Here is a 19,516-nt window from a genome sequence, read left to right on the forward strand (position 1 = left end):
CCTTCTTACTCTCATCAGGCAGCTCATTCTCCATCTCATCCTGCTCCATCTGCCTACACCAGCCCTCCATGCGCTCTGTCTCGGCCTGCAGCAACTTGAGGAACCAGCGGCCATCACGGGGGCACACCGATCGTCCAACAGCCTCCAGAGCCCCCACCTCTGGCTCGGCCACGCTGTCCATCCATGGGTCTGGAGGTGGCAGGATCGAAGGGTCGAACCCCACGTCCCCATAGTCATCAGCGGCACAGGCGTGGTAGTGGTTCCCCGAGCCCTGGATGCTGACGGTAGAAGTAGCAGCATCGCGGGAGTGCTGGCGGGGCATGGTGGCAAAGTGACGTGGTGGGAGCTCTGGGGCGTCCGTGGGGTCGTCTAGGTCAGCCTGCACGGCCGTGGTTACGCTATTGGAGCGGGTCATCCTGCGGTAACTGGGAAAGAAAGCAGAGAACCTTTTAAATATCTGATTTTATGTAAATGATTACACATACTCATATTGTATAGTAATATGACAGTAGTGCCTCCCTATGATCAGTAATTATGATAATATTGTTTACACACAGTTTGGGAGGTGCTCCTGGTGTGAAAAATGTTAATGATCACAGCAATCTCATCACTGATAGTGATAAAAAGCGTTTGTTGTTTGGAACATCTTTTGTGTGTGTGTGTATGTGTGTGTGTGTGTGTGTTTTGTCACCTGGCTCATTCAGAAGCAACAGAGTGCGCAATCATCTGTCACACCACAAGCCCTGCTCTGGGGGCTAATGCACATACACAAACAGTCCATGCACACAAACACACACTCACACACCTGGGACCCTTACAGCTGGGTGTGCCATGTCGTATTTTGCTCAGAGGCTTTGTGTCACTGTCAGGCAGCCTTTGCCAAGTCCCTCCCTACTATGTGCAACAGCAGACACAGACACTCATGTGCCAGAGGGACACGGGTGTTGGGGTAAGGGGGAGAAAGTGGCCAGTTAAATGTTCAGTGATTGGAGGAGCCAGCAGTTTAATCACTGCAAGATCACAGCTCAAAGTGGTACACGACTCAAAGCACATATTTTATTAACATAACAAAATGTACTGAGCCACTTTGATACGCATACTTAAGAGCCTGCACAGACAGGAGCTCCAAATATACAAACAAAGAGCAAATAAAAGTGGAATAGTACAGTTTTGAACTTATCACATATGTCCTCATGTAAACTTCTATATTCTGGTATACAAAGCATTCCTCATCCTACCATTAGACGTGTGGATTTACATATTTGACTATTTCTGCTGTCAAAACACAACAAATTAGTAAGAAGTAACAACTTTGCCAAGCCAGAAAATAGAATGAAATGCCTGCTAGCTGTACTTCGATCCAAATACGCCCACAGTCCTCTCACACATAAACCTCAGCTTGTCCTGCCTGCAGCACGACACACACAAAAGATCATAGCTCCATCACGTCTGCCACGGCCCATCTCCAGACCCACACTCCTCCTCGGCGCTACCCATTCATCTTTACCTCGCCTTTTCTCATTCATCTCTCCTCTCCTGTGAACAGAAAAAGGGAGAGCAAGAACAAGGGAGTGGCTTCGGGTAGATCAAACACAGCGTCTATGTGCTTTATGTCTGCGCACAAGCAGCCCGTGTGTGTGAAGAGCAGTTAAAGAGTAACTCCTCCGAGCAGGTGTTCAATTCTAATGACCTCAGCCTGCTTTCTATCAGCCTGCTAACAACTTCCTGCAGGGGCAGAGACGGGCAAGGCCAAACACAGCCCAGACAGAAAGACAGCCATATCAATAGACAGTAGGCAAAAGAACAAGGGAGGGCATTTAAAGAGAAAAAGACAGCATGAGGGAGAGAAGAGACTATAAAACATGAAGAAGAAATGCTGGAGGGAAAAAAAGAGTAACAACGCAGAAAGTACATGTTCTCGTTAGATTCATGTGGTGAACATGACAGAAAGTTGTAAATCTCACAGTCTTGCATTCCACATGCTGCCTGTTTCCGAATGCCTCTTTAACTAAAGGGTTTTTGTTATATATCTTAATAATCTTCCTCACATCTGCAGAGAACATGAGGAAATACTGAAGCATCTATAAACAAAAACAGGCAAAAAACTTATTTGGATATAGAAAGAAGCACCTGAACATATGTTGGATAACAGAAAACACAGCACTAAACAGCCACTCATGTCATTATGCACCAAAAGTTGCATATTATGCACCTGGGGATTATTGTTTGTTTGACTCATACCGGTAATGACAAGCCTTCAGTCAGTTAGGACAAAAATAAAAAGACAGGGAGGTCTAGCAGTCCCTTAAGTTGACTTTTCAAGATGGTTGTGCATATGGTTTAGTCACCAGCACCATGAGCAATGCTCATTTTCCCTGGGACTGCAAAGCCATCTGGTGACCACGAACCCCAGACCCTAAATCCGGAATCCATCTATTAATCTATCAAATCTCCAGTGCATATCATAGTTAATTCTTTGCACTTTTTTGCACATTTCTGATCTGATATTAATTTGTAATTTTTTTCTAATTCAATAACTCAATTCAATAATATGCATTTTTCTAAATAACTGCACTATCATATAGAGAAGATGAAAAATATGCCAAGTATGCATCTTTGATGGAATAAATACCATAAGTGAATAAAAATTTGCTTTATCTTCCATCATTTCAGTTCAGAAAGAAGTCTGTGTAAAGGCAAGCATGTTGTTTGTTGGGTTCATCTCTTTTCCAGCCCTTCCAGTTAATCCTAGTTCAAACAGCAAGGTGAGGTTATGACCTGTGACTGTTGCATATAAAAACCCAGACTTTCTCACACACACAGACACAAATAAGGAAGTTTAAAGCACTGGAGCGAGGCTGTAGGAGTTTGGCACTCTCACTGTCTGGGAATCTAATGTAGGGGGCGGCATGCACAGACCTCCCAGGCGCGCACACACACACACACACACACACACACACACACACACCCTACTCTAAATATTAACCTGAGAAATGCACAGCCTGCAGCGCTGCATAACAGCCAAGCCCCAGCAGACTGGAAGGTGTCTAGATGAGTTAATATTTGGCTTGGCGAGTCAGGGAACTCAGAGCTTGGTCAGTCAGCTGAGACCTCCCCTTTCAGAAAGCCCCTCACATTCCCTTACACTGTGTAAGTGTGTGCTGGACTCGGCCCTCACTGTGACCTTCGATTAAAGGTGATGTCTCTTTAAATTCCCAAAGCATGCCTTGGCTAAAAGCTGAAAACCAGCACCATGGCTAAATTTGTCAACTTCCCTCACCAAACAGAAGGTCACTGTGTTGACAGGGCGAACGAAAGCTGACAAAGAAACCATAAATGGCTGCGTATCCCACCAGAGGCCTCGATTAGCCTGGTGCGATGTGAGCTAAGGAAGCTGCATGCACACTAGACTGCTTCTCCTCAAACTGGGAACATGTTGCAGAACGAGAGCAGCACAGCAGTCTCTCACCAAACCCAATACCCCCCCCCCCCCCCCCCCCCCCCCCCCTCCCTCCCACACACACACACACACACACACACACTCAAAGTAACCTGAATCACAATGACTTGAGCAACAGATGGCTGTCAACTCACCCCTCCAACTTCCCAGCTCCCTGCACCACATCCTCTGGCCCAGCTGTCACTTGGGGCCCATCGCTGAGGGGGCTCTGACGCCAACCTCCCCTGAACTGGGGACAGCTGCTGTGGGGAAGCCCGCGCAGGGGGGCAAAAGCTTGTGCTGCACACTACAAACCTCTGTCTCCACAAGTCCTCTTCCCGTGCATGCTATCTCTGCCTCATCCCTCCCATCAGACTTATCCAGTTTCACTTTTACAACCTCCTTCTCTTTCTCTCTCTCTCTGTCTCTCTACTCACCATCGCTCATCCTCCACCTGAATTCCTATTGACTGGAATTTAGACTGCTCCTCTGTCAGCCCTCCTTCCTCTGGGTCCACCTAGGAGTAGGGGAGAAACTGTCAAACTGTGTGCCAGAGTTTTATTTTAGAACTTCAACAGAAACCCAGGCATCTACAAACCTGGATCCCTATGGAGAGGCACTTGCGGAGCTCTTCCCTCTTCGCCTTGCTGTCTGCAGAAACATGGGCGACGGCAGAGGTGGTGGCGGTGGCAGTGATGGTAATGGTGCTATTGGTGACGTGCTGGCTGGCGGGGCCATGCACCTGAGCGTTAGCCGCCTCTATGGCTGCTGTCAGAGCCTTCATGCTGTCGATGCTCTCCGTGGAGTTGGACAGGCCTGGCTGGGAGCTGATGCCTGTCCGCGTGCCAGAGCCCCCATCCATGTAGGCATCCTGGGCAGACTCGGTGCTGCTCTGGGCTGTGATGGATATGAAGGGTTTGGACGGTGTGGTCCGTGGTGGGACTGGGGGAGGCGTCTTCTTGTAAGTTGTGATGCATGATGACACTGCAGGGAGGAGACAGAGATAGACAGATAACAAATGATATGAATCTCACAAAAAGCTCCACCAATTTTACACATGAAGATCTGTTCCTAAGGAAGGCTCTGGAGGGCACTTTCTAAAGTCCCAGATGATGTGACAGTGAAGTGATCCAAGTTATTTAAGATGCAGGGTTTAGTTGCATTATGTGAATTGTAGGATACAGTGTTTAAAAAAAAAATTAGAATCCACTAGAGACTTAAGACAGAATATCTCTGCCTCTGCTGCTGCAATTTTAACCAATCCTTTTTTTAATCTGTCTCTTGGGAGTTGTGGAAGTGCAATCCTTAATCGTTGGAATACACCTTTAATTATCCTTGAAGGTCAATGCAGCAGCAAATTATGCAGCATATAAAATTAAATAAGTAAAAAGTAAATTCTGAGTACATGGAAGATAATACACTGCTAAAATAATATAAAAGTGGTATAAATTTATGATTAGAAATTTTTTGAATGAATGTAAGAAAATACAGCATGCATGCATGTTATACAACATCTATAATAAGATGGATAAAAATGTTGCAATCAAATAAATGAAATATAAATTAATTCACTGCCCGAGAGGAAAATAACTTTGGTGACAGCTGACAGCCTGACAGTTTACCCACAGGTCTTAAGGTCCTTGTGTTGGAGTCAAAATGGACAGTAGATTAGGGCCAACTTTAACAAATCAGAGCCTCGTCTAGTAATAGGATTAGTATGTCAGCCACTTGACCCACTGATCTAGATGGTTAAGCCCTCTATGCACTAACTGTACGCATCAGAACAATTTGATGTTGCCGATTATAGCCCTGCATGCTTGTGTGCCTTGTTGTTGTTTGCACACATAATTCCACAGAAGTTAAAATTATATTTATGATAAAGCTCAAATGTTAAATGATACAGTAAAGGACAGCTAGAGAGTTCAGTGCCCTCCAAAGGCTTTGTATTATATCCAAGCAAACAGATATTAAAAATCATCACAGTGCTGCTCAGTAACATTCGCCCTCTTTCTGTCAAGTGCCCTCTCAATCTCAGGTTACAGTTACAGGTTGTGCACAGACAATGGGGCCTCTCACACACACTGACTCAGAAGCTTGTGTATAGAAACATTGCCAACAAAAAACGACAAAAAACATAGCCTGACTGAAGAAAGACAAAAAAACAGCCACCTCCTAACTACATTATGCCTTTAAATCTCCTTCCTGGCCTGGTGCTATCATCAAAACTAGGTCGCCATCTCTCTGCTTTGCAGCAAAACTAGGACAGCGGGTTTCCTGGATCCCTTTAATCCCTACAAAAGACAAACATCCTACCGTGGCTAGATTGCTGCTCTGTGTGCGGCAGACAACTGTTGCCAGCCACACCCAGCACGAGCAGCCATGTCTAAAACTATTAGAGCCGAATGTTGTTTGCTTTGTGTCTTGTCATCTCACTGACAGCTAAAGAGAGGCCTTGACATATTGGAGGGGAACAGAGGGCTGACTTCATCTTCTCGGTTTGTCAGAGTCATCCGCTGCCTTCCACCCACCCTCCCACTTCCCTCCTGACTTGCCGGCAGTGATTGGATGATCCCAGACAAGATTTCAGTCAGATTTTGACAAGCTGGAAAGTCCTCAAACGGGATGAGTGCTGCCTTGAGATTAAATCACAGTTGCTAATATGAGCGTCTTTGATGGTGGCGAAACATACCACAAGAAAGACAAAAGGAGTTGACTTACTGTATTTCCTTCCACAGCTAAATGTCATGAGTTTTTCTTTTGACAGATATAGCATATGCAGGAATTACTGCCAAAGTCAACTTAGGCGGAATCGTCTGAGCATGCCACGATATGCAGCACTGTCTCGACTTTTCACATCCGTCTAGGGAATATGATGGACATCTAAGTCTAATCTTCCAAAAGGTCACTGAGTACGGACCCACAAGAGAACAAAAAATGCATAGTGAACACACACATGCACTCACACAGAGGGAGAGGGCGAGGTCTTGCCCCTATCAGCCGTGGAGGTTCAAAGGATAGAATGTCAGCCCCTTTCAGAGCTTCTATCCCCTGAAGTCATCTAAAAGTCACACTAGTGGGTGTGCGCATGCTGGATGACTATATGTGTGTGTGTGTGTGCGCTCCTCTCAGGCCCAGAGAAGGCTTAAAGAACAGAGGGTTTTCATCCACTCAATAAAGCACTGTATGAAACAGGAGACGACGCGGCGTGTCCCACCTAGCTGTCACTGCGAGAGCCAGACACGCCGGAGAATGACGGGGTGTGGGGTGGGGGTTTTGAATGCCAAGACAGGTTAAGTAAATACACTCAGGAGTCGGAACATGCCCACGCACACATGTGTATGCACACATGTGCCTGCAGACATGCACATGCAGACACAGAGGCACACAAATAAGATTGACACAACCCAGCGTAATGTTTCAATCTCTCCACATCAAGGGAGACCACAGACTTCCTGCCACTGATATGCCCTCCATCCACCAGGAGCTGTTGCCAACAGTGACCCGGCCCATCCTAAGTGACTTGGAAGCAAGTGTGTGTAAAGATGTGTCTTCAGACATTTACCTAAATGATTAGATTAAAGTTCCTAAGCTAGAAAAACTCTCTTTCCTAATTCTTGTCTGACCGACAATAGTGAGGGGAGAGCCTCGGACCAAAACAACTGTCCTGATAAGACAGAAGCCAAGTTTCCAGTTTCCACAGAAATGATAAGAAAATAGTTTGATCCTCTTGCTGCCATGAAAGCATTAGACAGCTACACTGCCCTGGACCTCCCACACACAGACAGTCAAGGACAGAGTGAAGTAGGATTGTGACGCAGGATTCCATTAGACACTTAAGAAGGAATGTGGAAAACTGCAAACACAGATAAACACTGACGAGCACGCAAAAACGTTTTTCTGTCACTTCATAATATCAGGTCAGAGGAGGAGCTTTGATCACAGAAAAAAAGAAAGACATCATTCATATTCTCTTGGGTGCAACAAGAACCTGCAACACCTTCCTCATATAAGGGAATTTCATCTCGCTTCCCTCTCAGAGGTAGGTGCAGCCTGCTGCGAGCATTGTCATCCCAAAGAGAAGAGTTTGTGAATGACAAAACTCTAGTGGCTCTCTGCCAAATCCCTCTTTTGACAAATGCTTCAAAAGTCCCATGCCGACAAGTTGGTGTGAATAGCAGTTCTTCTTGGCAGAGCACTCCCCCCACCTCTGGGCTTGATAATATCAAAAGAAAGCCCTCTTCCCTCCCCTGAGACAAAGCAAAGTCTCCATTCATTCTCCAGCCTTCAGAACAAAAACAGACCTGCTAGCTGCCTCTCTGTTTTTGGTTCTGTTGATCACTGTGTCCCATTTGTGTGTCTGCATAGGTGTATGCTGTTTCCTTTATTTAATGACTGTGTTCATGTTACTGAACAGATTGAAGGCAGGCAGCTGCCTTGTAATCTCCAATCTGTGTATCTGTGTGATAGGCCACTTCAAAGAGCAGACAGTTTGGTTTAAGCTGCTAGCTAACAGGAACGGGCTCCCCCGCGCGGGGGCCAAGGGCAAATCCACCACCAACCAAACAAATACAAAGGCCCGGAAAGGGGGCGGTCAGTACGGGGTAACATTGACAGCTGAGCCCAGCTGCACTGTGTTTGGGATGAGGGTCTGCCAGAGGGGAGAGGCCAGAGAATATTGAACAGAGAAGAGGAGCTGAAGAAGACTGAGGAGGAGGAGGGTAAATCAGAGAGTTACTGCCCAGCTCCTTCTGCTCCCTTTCTGTCCATTTGTCCATGTCCCTTTCTCTCTCTCTCTCTGTGTATGTCATACACAAACGCACACGCACAGTGAACCAGCTGGAGTCCTTTGTGATAGTGTGACCATGGTGACACATAGCAACATGAAGTTTGCCGGGAGGCTTGGCGTTTTACCAGCAGCAAGCAGAGGGGAGCTTCTGTTGGCCATTTGTTTACCTTGACAGGGCACACTGCAGCTGCACTGACACACACCTAAACATCAGCCAACAAGGAAACAAAGCAGGAATAATGGGCCACAGCTTGCTCAACTTCAAATAACAAACAAAAATCAAATAAACACCAGGATAAAAGAGAGCAACTGAGTGCCACTGTGTTGCAAATGAATATCTAATAATGTTTCTAGGCCTGAAGCCTCAGCTTTGTGCAGCTGAAAACTGAACTCCACCAACCAGTTTGTCTTGGATCCTTGTCAAAAAAGCTTGTCACTGCCTTATGAAATGACAATAACCTGAAAAGTTCACACAGTGTGACATTACACTACCGTTGTGAACAACAATGCAGCAATACAAGGCATATCCTAAATGACTCAACACAGCCTCCACTAGGCTACAACGAGTTACTCTAAAAAAATAAAAAATAAAAATAAGAATTACAAAAAGCCTCGAGTTTGTTTTTTAAGTGTTGTGTGTCAAAATAACCTACGATAGTGGGTTTGTTGCTCATCACTTATCACTGATAATCAGCTAATAATGTGGAGACACAAGAAACCCTTAACACACTGTTTACAATGGTCCTTTAGAATAGAACAGTCATCTGACAGCACTCTGAATCACCTGAAAGTCTCCCAGAGACCCTCATGTCAGTCTAAAACTCTAAGCCACCAGAGGTCAGAGGTCACCACAGAGGGTTTCTGCTCTCCAGATGCCTGAACTCTCTCAGACACAATAGCTCACTGTGTGTGCGTGTGAACATGAGGGGAAGGTGGCAGTGTGTGAGGGCCTTTTAAAGAAGTATATTTAGCATGTGTGAGTGCTTGTTGGCGAGGGAGTTTTGAGTGCAAATTGTACCAGTGTTGTAAACACCCTGCACAAACTGCAGCATTTAAATAGTTTTTCACCCCTCCCCAGAGTTAAACATAAGCAAGCATATCAGCACAAAACATTTGTTAAATATGCCTCCAGTGTCCCCAAGACCAGCACTGCTATCAACAAAGCCGTGTGCTCAGTGTGCCCCTTTTGATAGAAACCTGTGTCAACAGTGGGTAGCTGCTGTGGCAGGCTTGTGTCTCCTCAATGACTAGATAAGAGTGTGTTTACAACTGTCAGCCACCGCTAAATCTGGCAGGCAGCTGCTGCCTGTTAAGCAATAGATTCACTTCACTTAACCCACTTTCCTGTGCTTCAAGTTCAAATAGAAAGCCCAGTTACCTGCATACCTGTTTTATGGCCTGATGCTTTCCTACGCCCTGTCAATCAGTGACAGGCAGGGAGAAACATGCTGAGAGTCAAAAACCAATGGGGCGGGGACATAAACATAGAGAGTTTAAAACAGTCTAAATAAAGTTTTACCGATCACATTAGGTTCTTCAGTCAAAATCCCTACTGCTGTGAAGATGTAGTGTTTTAAAGTTTACCTATGTGTGTGGGGGGTGAGGGGGAGACACTTGGATCACTCTTAAAGTATACAACTGATTGTTTTAAATCCCTCTTAAATCTCGAAATAACTAACATTTACTCTAACAGCAGTGTAATTGTCAGCATCAACACCGTAAATAGCAGCTACATGACATTTGTTTCACGGTCAGGTATAATCATCCAGGATCCGGTATAAATATGTAGTCCCAAAGTTCCTCCATGTACAGTACTGAAGCGTGTGAGCTAATCTCCTTAAGATTTTTCTTACATGAAGGGGGTTTCTCATTAGACCTGCCGTGTGATGCTCTAGGCCGTCTCTATTGTTTCCCCCACTTCTCCTTGGCAAGGGCTTTACCCTGACTAGTCCACAACCACATGACACATCAGTCTTTTGTTTCTGTCCAAAAAGACCTGCCTGCGGGGGGGTTTGAATGAGAGCGCATAGCCACTGAACATAGGAGTAAGAGAAGAGAGATAAAAAAAGACAGAGAGACAAGTGAGAAAAGGAAGGAGAGAAAAGGACGTAGGATAAGTTTGCCACTCTGTTTCCTTCAGTTCCTGTACATTCCAGCTACTTTGTGGGGCATAACCCAGAGCATTAGCCCTAACACTGAGGCTAACACGCCCACTCATCTCACGCATGCTTACACTGCACTGATTTCCCACAGCATTGCTCAGTGACTGACTGAGACTTTAAGAGTAGACTGGCTCACTGTGCGGAGTGACACATCGCATGTGTCGGCAGTGACAGCATGGGCAACAAGTCATGGCATACCTAATAACAGAATCATGTAGTTGGGGGAGATCAGTATGTCATTAAATGAAACAGGCTTTGTGATTGAGCAGTGACTAAGACTACATGAATCTCAGAATATGTAACTTGTTTAAGTCATCACACAGAGATAAAGAATAAAAGAGGACTGAGTTTTGATGGTGACATTTTGTGTTGCTAAGTGGATAATACAGTCCACTTAGGCCAGTGTCTGCTCAACTATAAATACCCCACAACAACACAACGATGTTGCCACCACACAGTCTCCAAGAGCTAAACACAGCTCCCTGATAAAACACTGCACTGTCCACAAGAACTGAAAGTGTGTGGAGTTACTGTTGAGTACAGGAAAACATAAGTGCAAGCCTGGGGAGTAATGGACTCTGGGACAAAATAACAAACACACAGCCAGACGGACAAAAAGACAAGAGGCTGACACACAGACACAGGAATCTGCTTTAACTGAGAGGGCTGAAACACAATGCCGATGTCATGTCATTACATGAAGGATCACTGCTTGCTGCAGCTTCTATTTACATATAAATGCAGCAGAATGTGGTCAAAAGTTCACTTCTTCTTTCCGTGGGTTGCATGCAACAAGCACCCTGGTCATTAACTCCAAGAGGCAAAAAAAACCCTGATTCATAAAATGACTGGGCACAAAAAGTAACTAGAAAGCTGGCTGACAGTTTTTACAAGCGTTTGAATTTACTCGTCCAGGAATGCCATGAAACATCCGCGGCGGGTGTTGTTTCACAGTCCTGTTTTTTTTTTTCTCCTCGCATTCCTTCCCCCTTTCCCCCTGTTTGACGTTCTTTGTCCTGACCACTTGCACATGGAGGCGAAAGGATACACTGGTGGCTTAATCCACCGCCAGAGGCATGCTAAAGCAATCTGGGCCCAAAACCAAACGTAAGGCCTTCTGCGTCTTCTATATGAGAGGAGGAGTGGGGCAGGCGGGGGAGGACGGATTGTGAGAGAGGGAGATGGAAAGTTAAGAGAGAGAAAGAGGAAAAATGAGAGAAAAAAAAGGGGGAGACAGAAAGGTAGGAGGTACAAGAGGGGCTAATGGGGGTTGGGGGGGGGTTGGAACAAGAACCAGACTATACTGACGCATACTGTCTTTTGTGGTTTCCAGTCCTGACCCTCTGACCCTATACATCCTGTTGAAGGGGCGGGGGGAAAGCCGAGATGCCAGCTATAGGCACTGGGTGCATGTATGTGCATCTGTGTGTGTGGTGGGCAATGCAGACAGCATGTATCAGAGTAAATATGAATATCTGAGTACAGATATCTGAGTACATGCTACAGAGCTCTATCTGCCTCTCAGGTGTGACTTTTCACACCACTCTTCTTCTCTTCCAATGTGTTTACATCCACTCCCTGCAGAATCTTATGGGGGAGGAACAATGGTCTCTCAAACATTCCCACTCTCCTGCCGAGAGTGCTCGTTTGTCTCCTGCATTCCTTTCCCCATTCATCTCTTTCTCTCTCTCCCCTCCTGGACAGAAAAAAAATCCTACTCTTTATACGGGGGAGGGGTCTGAGTGTGCCTCTTAAAAACCTCTGAGTGGAATCAGTCCCCCTTGAACACAACCTCCCCCTCCTCTCCTTTCCTCCCTGTTTTACTTGGTTAGTGAAGCAGCAAAGCTCAAAGAAAGGGAGGAGAAAGAGGAGAAGCATTCTTTCTCTCCCTCTCGCTGTCTCTCAGTGTGTTCCAGGGTGAGTTGTAGCTTATTTTTAATGACTGGTTAAAAAAAATAAAAGAGGGAGGGCTGGGTCTATTCCCCGTCAGCCGCTTGCACACAGGCTCAGTCACTCAGACAGACACACACACACACACACACACACATTACTGCATTACTGTTTGGGACTTTCACAGAGAAGTCTTTAATTTGCACTGGTGCCTGGCCTCCCACACTGTACAACCCAAACCACCCACTTACAGCCTTGCACCGTTCTCCAACATACTCCCTCCCCCCCTGAACAGTGAAAGCAACATCTCAACCACGCAATTTAGCTGTCAAGTAAATTCTCAAAACTTTCAATATTCTGTCAAGAGAACAGAGCAAAAACATGTTTGCCTTTACATTTTTTTACCCTTGAAAAAAAACAATCTCCTTGGAGGAGATTTAACTCCTCCGGTGTTTTGCATTCACCCGGGGCTTTGAGTTTGCGAGCCCTGCCTTGCCCAGCTTTAGCGTTTAGGAGCCATGAGGATCATCCACAGTCAACACTGAGGAAATCCTTTCAGGGCTTTGCTTTTCCTTTGCTCAGTCTGATGCCAAAACACAGACAGGAAGAGCAAAATGGGAGGAGTGGGACAGCCCCTACCTGACAGAGCAGCCCCTGTCCACTTGATCAGACACGCCAAATGGGCTGTTTACATCTCGACATTTGGGAAAGTAATCCTCAAAGTAAACTATAGGTTCTTGCTTTTTAGCAGGAAACTGGTATATTTGTGTTTTCTGCAGAGTTGGGGGACAGCAGGGGTCCACTGCTGCAGCCATTCTTTGTTTGCCGTAGCCCTGTCAGCTCCTCCCTGCACCCCTCTCCTTTTCCCACGTCTCTCATTTTTCAAACCAAGAGCAGGAGGCGAGGAATGAATGACATTCTCTTGCTTGTGCTTCCTGTGTCAAAAGATATCCAAACGCCACTGTTCCTGCCTAAATGGCTTAAATCAAAGCATTCCAGGCCATAACAAACTGGCACCAATTAAGTCGTAAGCCAACCTATACACCTAACAGCCACTAACAAAAGCTTCTGCAGAGTCCTGCAGATTTATCCTATTGACTTTTATCCTGCTTTACATGTACAGCATGTACAGGCCATGGAAATTCACAATAATTACACGATTGATTTTATGATATAGCAATTTCTGCACAAATATTCAGCAAGTGCCTACAGGTGCAATTCATCTGCATTTGTTACTTTGGATCACATTGTTGTATCGCATTATTTGGTCCATATTCCACACTTACAGGTAGGACCATATTACACAAATTTGACAGGCTACATGCTTCCAAGCTGCTGAGGCTATGATGACATCTAGTGAAAGATTTCATATTGAAAGACAAGAGTTTTGTCTTTTCCTTGCTTACAGCAGGATCACGGGAACTTGATTTACTTCAAATGAGTCAGTCACAATTAGATTATTGAATTTAGCAGGAAGATCAAAGTTTAAGCGTATAATGACAAATTATATATTGCATCTGTTCATCTGGTAACCAACACCCTTAAGCTGACACTCAAGAGATGCTGTGAGAGTGTTTTCCCCCTGGTGTCAATGAAAGAGCGACAGTGCAAGTTCCCACTGGCTTGCATTCTCAGACAGTCGTGACAGGATGAAGTAATTACTGAGTGGCTGACACACCAGCATGGCGAGGATTTATCTCCTCCAGGAAGAGAGATAGCCAAATCACAGTTTACCCACATCGAGCTCCCAGTTCGGGCTTGATCCCACAGCTGCGAACGGAGAAGCCACACACAGGCACTTTGACATTGTACATTCACATGTATGCGCACACACCCAAAGATGCGTCGAGGTACGGCTGCCAAGCACAACTGGAGTATTTCTTCTTTTTACCCCACATTTATGCAGTGCATGTGCTACTGTGTCACCACATGCCTCGATCCAGCCCTTGTTTCCTGTCAAACACACCTACTTGCACCATCAAAGAGTGTGGAATGACAACATTATGCAGGTGTGTGTGTGTGTGAGAGAGAGAGCTCAACAGAGAGAATCTGAGAGACAGATGACACCAGAGTGCTATTTAATTTACATCCCCTCTTTGAATAATAATTCCACCTTAGAGGATGGCAGCTTTGATCCACTGACACACAGGTGTATTTCACATGCAGCGGCATACATTGCTTAGGCAGGGCTTTATCTGTCCCTGTAATTAACACCAGAGCAGGAAATAGAGAACTAGTATCTCTTTCTCTCTCTCTCTCTCAGGAGGGATTGATGGAGCTCAAAGGAGCATTCCTGCGCAACGCACTCAGTGAACATCGTTTGATCTCCATGTCTCTCAGGCAAATATACATCAAGCAAAGCATGACTGTCAGTCATGTTTCAGGGTTACAGTATCTCACACACTAATCACTCATTTTCCTTGCTCTTCTCCTCTATCTCTGTCTGACACACACATACGCACACATACATGCAAACACACTGGAAGTGTTGATAAGACATACAATGTGCCTAAAACAATGTCTGACAGCAATGACAGGAAGAGAAAACTTCTGAGTTTCCCCTATACCGAGACCCACTAATGTAGAGAAACATCAGAAAGCGAGCTGGATTTATTCTAAAAGTGGGGATGAAGCTCCCTCTAGTGGAGACAAACCACAATTGAAAAACTGAAAACTGATTTATTTGTTATAATGCAAATATTCAAGAGAAAAATATCAGCATATCTATTTCCACAATAAAAGTCTGGTTCAACAATATTACATCTTAAAAAAGGCTCAGCAATCCTTTAACCTGTTACATATAGAGAAAGAGAGAGAGAGAAAGCGTGAGAGAGAGAGAGAGAGAGAGAGAGAGAGTGATAGAAATATAGAGAGATAGACAGACAGATAGACAGATAGATAGACTATTTTAGTTATGTAAAAACAGAGACTGATTTCTAAAATAGGCATAGTGGGTGGTCCATTTTCATACAAAACATCTAAGTTAGCCAGTTATTTGGGGAAAAAACTGGGAGATGAGGGAAAAAGGATCAAATCAGGATAAACTTTAGAAGGTTTTTTACATGTGTTGCTCTAAGATGTCATCCCATATGGGATGGGGCGAATGTTTTGCATGACATCAAAATGCAAGCACACTGACAGAATACGCAGTTTTTGAACATTGAATTAGAAATTGGCCAGATAGAAAGAGCATCTGTATTAAACAGGCACAAGTAAAGATACTGACAATGTTTGAAAAAAAAACCCCAACCCATTTTTTGTGCCCCTGATTTTATGAAGTAAACTCATAAAACTTGGTAGGGGAAGTGAGACATTGAAAATAAAATTCTCAGATTTATCCATAGTAACTTGGCTAGCATCATATAAAAGCTGCTCATCCTTAAATAACTGAGGTTTTTGCCTCTGTAAAAACAATGCATATTCACAGACAGGAGATGATAATGGGTTGGTAAGGACTGTAAGGCCTTAAAGCTTAGTGTGTAACAGTTCTAATTAATGACCATCTTTTCACCTGACCTCCTTATTTTTGTTCTTCTGTTTCTGTTCTGCTTTTCATGTGGATTACTAGAAATCAGGAATTAACTTTGCCCAGAGCACAGAGGAATTAAAAGGCTGATGAAAGAGGGAAGTTGAAAGACTAGGAGTGAGAGAAATGCTAACTATGCCAGGGAATTTTGTGAAAGACAGATCCAAAGACACTTTGGTCTTTGTAGACTGTAGAACTAAAACTACACAAACATATTTTAAATAAGTAGACTTTTTACTTTTACTTGACTATATGTTTTATTTTTTACTTTAACTTCAGTCAACTAACAGGCTGACGTTTTACACGAGTTGGAGGTATAGTTGCTGTTTAACACGTTGTTTTGTTTTTAGTACTTATGTGCCAGGGAGACTGTGTTTGTGAGTTGCCTGTTATCACATCTCTTCTAAAGTCACTCTAAAAGTAGATACCTCATACCTTCACTAGATGACAAAAGTGAAACTATCTGTCTTTTTTGACATGATAATTGCTTCTTGAAAGACACAGCGAAAGAGAGAAGTGTAAGTCTTAGCATCTGTTAAAAGTGAGTGTTTCTGTGAAAATATGACCAAATAACTGACAATGCGTGTTTGAGAGGGGGGGGGGGGGACTGAACTGAACTGGGAGAAAGAGAAAATGGAAGTTACAGAGAGAGGGAGAATATCGCAAGCTATGACCGACTACGTTATTCCCTAGTCACACACAGAAAATATGGCCCCTGCATGTCACATAATGTAGTACTTCTCCCAGAAAATTGTTGCAATTACAAATGCTTTGGTATTCTCAAAAAGCCAATTTGAGACACTCCACACAGAACTCCAAAAATGAACTGGACAAAATGACTCTTCTTTTGTGCTGTTGTTTTGAGATCTCTCCACAGGTGCTCTATGGGACTCACAGATCTGGACTCGTTGCTGGCCACTTCAGAACTCTTCAGTGCTTGTGTTCCAATGCAAACAAAATTTATAAACAAGAGAATACCAAAGCATTTTTAATTGTAGCAGTTTTCCGGGAGAAGTAGTGCATTATGTAACAGACATGCAGGGGCGCTCATATTTTTGGCCATGAATGTATATCTAACAGATTGCATATCAGAAGATAAATAGCAAGATAACTCGACTAATACTTAGAGTAATGAAACTCCTCAGGCAGGTTTGTCTGACCATGCAGATGGAACAAAAAAGCACTGAATTGTCTTAATGGAGTAATCTGTTTGGGTCTGCAATCAAGCAAATATAAAGTAAAATGTTATATGCTTTTATTGTCATATTATGTCAATTTAAGATGATAAGATAGTTGTTCATTTCTTGCTAATAATACTAACAGATGAAATAGTAATTTAAGTCCACACCACAGCTTGGTGTTTTCACGTTTTTCTTTTTTTTGCTAAAAAACAAAACAAGGGATAAGGTGTTGATTAGTGAGCTTTAGAGGAGTTGGTAGGTGGATTTTTCTAACCTTTGGACAGAGCTGTTTCCCTGTGCTTCCAGTCTTTATGCTGAGCTAATCTAGCAGTGTCCTGGCTGTAGCTTCATATACAACGATCAGATATGACAGTGGCATCGATCTTCTCATCAAACGTTTGACAAGAAAGCGAATAATCATACTTCCCAAAATGTCAAACTATTCCTTTAAACTTAAATCTGTTTTCAGGATACCTCTGAGCCAGTACTGATGGGTTGGAACAATTTCCAAATGAAACTGAGGGAAACTAATGATCCCTCAGGGTAAAGTAGGTACACCAAAGATTCAGCTAAGAACAAACAACTGTACAGTACAGGCACAAAAACATAATATGAAGAAAGGAAGAGATTGGACTGTAAAAATCAAATTTTTAGTATCTTATTAATTGAAAGTAAGACAATATAAGAATAAGTATTATAAATACAATAATTAAGTTCTACTAGCTCTTAAACTTGCAGTGGTTTTATTTACAGCTTGATAATTAAACCTTCCTGGGTGAATATGTCAACAGCTGAGCCTTAACTCATATGCAGGATGGTCATTTACATGATACCACCATAATCCCACATGACTGTGGCCTACTTGGATCACCAGGGACATGTGCGTGTCCATGCATGGCATGTTGTGCTTGGGAGGGTCTTGGAGCCTTGTCCGAGAATAGAAAGCTGGTAGGTGAGCAGGCAGGCAGCATAGCTGGCATCAGTGGTGAGCATGAACTAAAGAGTGTGCATGACTCACAGAAACACAGATGGTTGTTTGTAAACGTGGGTCCACAGACTGCTCATCTGTCACACAGTAGGGTGTTCAGCAGGGGCCCTTCATCTACCCAAGCAGGCACTGAACTGCTAAGTGGCACCAGTGATCTCTTTTCCCATAAGGCCTGTGGGGCTCACCATCTTTCTCCCTTGCCCACTGGATGCTCACTTTAACAAGCACAGTAGTCTGGGATGAACCTCTACGAACTCCATTTCCAGAGGGGCCCTGAGTCTGACCTACATAACTGGACCCTCGAGAGAAGTGTGTTGTGACGCTGTGCCAGGCATTGCTCTGTGTGATGCAGGCCACACCTGTTGTCCTCCCATCAGAGATATGATACCAAAATAGACCGGGAGCTGGAAGGTGTTCAACATTTCCTGGCCACCATGAGATGAGGGGAGAGCAAACAGCATGTAAGTTAATCTCAGTGTGCTAACATGGAGGAGGGCCTGGGCGATATCTCCACAGAGGGAAAATATTAAATTGTATTAACTTAAGTTTTAAATTGTATTAACTTTATGTACTATAATAAAAAAAACTAACAAAAAATCTACTTTATAATAGTTCAGAAATATTACAATCAAACTTGAAGAATATATTTTTTGTAGTCCATATGACACTAATTAATTACGTTTCTTAAATTGTATCTTTAATTTTTATGAGGTTAAATGAAGCTGTTTATATTTTTATTCTTTAATATTAACAATTTAAAACACCATTTTCATATGAACCATGATTAAGCAGATATCATTGCTTGGGCGCGGATAGTTTTACTGTCAAGCGAATCACGTTAAACAAACAACTTCCGGTCGGTGCTGTCCAAGTAAAGGCCAGTGACGCACTTTATATTTCACTGGTACAGACTACAATTTTTGTTTTAACTTCCATTGTGGGCGCTGCTGTTACCCTGTAAGTATCCTTATCTAATTTTATTTTGCATGCTGTCCGATATCATTTTATTTTGACATCTTGGTACTTGCTCCCATCCAGGACAAATTAGTTTTGTTTTATTTTGAAGGCAACACAGCCTAGTGTCCTGCCTCTGTCTCTCTTGACGCAGCTCGCCACCGGTCATCATGCCTCTCTCGCAAACAGCAGAGAAACACAACAGCGGCTTGTACTCACAAAGGCGGATCCAGTAGTCACACATGCCGAGCAGCGCGCTGTAGAAACGCTGAAGTAACGTCATGAAAGCTGCGAGTCCGCAACTCTGAGGCGAGGCGAGGTGACAGGAGTCCTCTCTCTCCCTATTTTTCCTTCTCCACTCTCGCTGACGATATTGGATCTTATGCCAGGATGTGGACGCGCCTTATCGCACCCCCCGCCCCACACAAATAGTTAATAGCGCATTCTGCAGTGGGGTGGGACAGTCCTGTTCATAGTCATCCAGAACACTTTACTGTAATGCCTCTATGACTTTTCCTTATAGCTGCTTAAGCCTCTGTGTTTTTGAAAATATATTTCTTAATAATATTCTTAATAAATAACTCAATGTC

General features: G+C 44.0%; 1 protein-coding gene across 3 annotated transcripts in view; it reads right to left on the reverse strand.

The window, feature by feature from the left end:
• Positions 1–19,516, reverse strand: part of dlgap1b (discs, large (Drosophila) homolog-associated protein 1b) — a 56,524-nt gene that overhangs the window by 5,364 nt on the left and 31,644 nt on the right. For all 3 annotated transcript variants that reach the window (XR_005445686.1, XM_038729417.1, XM_038729422.1), the window contains exons 6-8: positions 4,038–4,423; positions 3,877–3,956; positions 10–425 (exon numbers count right to left, since the gene is read on the reverse strand). Coding sequence is in view for 2 of the 3 variants with exons in the window: in XM_038729417.1 (XP_038585345.1) it covers positions 10–425; positions 3,877–3,956; positions 4,038–4,423 (882 nt within the window). In the remaining variant the exon portion in view is untranslated. The remainder of the gene's footprint in view (positions 1–9; positions 426–3,876; positions 3,957–4,037; positions 4,424–19,516) is intronic.

The sequence above is a fragment of the Micropterus salmoides genome, unplaced genomic scaffold, assembly GCF_014851395.1.
Source record: "Micropterus salmoides isolate LMB-PRFRI ecotype aquatic unplaced genomic scaffold, ASM1485139v1 Ms_hic_scaffold_1, whole genome shotgun sequence".
NCBI classification, from domain to species: Eukaryota; Metazoa; Chordata; class Actinopteri; order Centrarchiformes; family Centrarchidae; genus Micropterus; species Micropterus salmoides.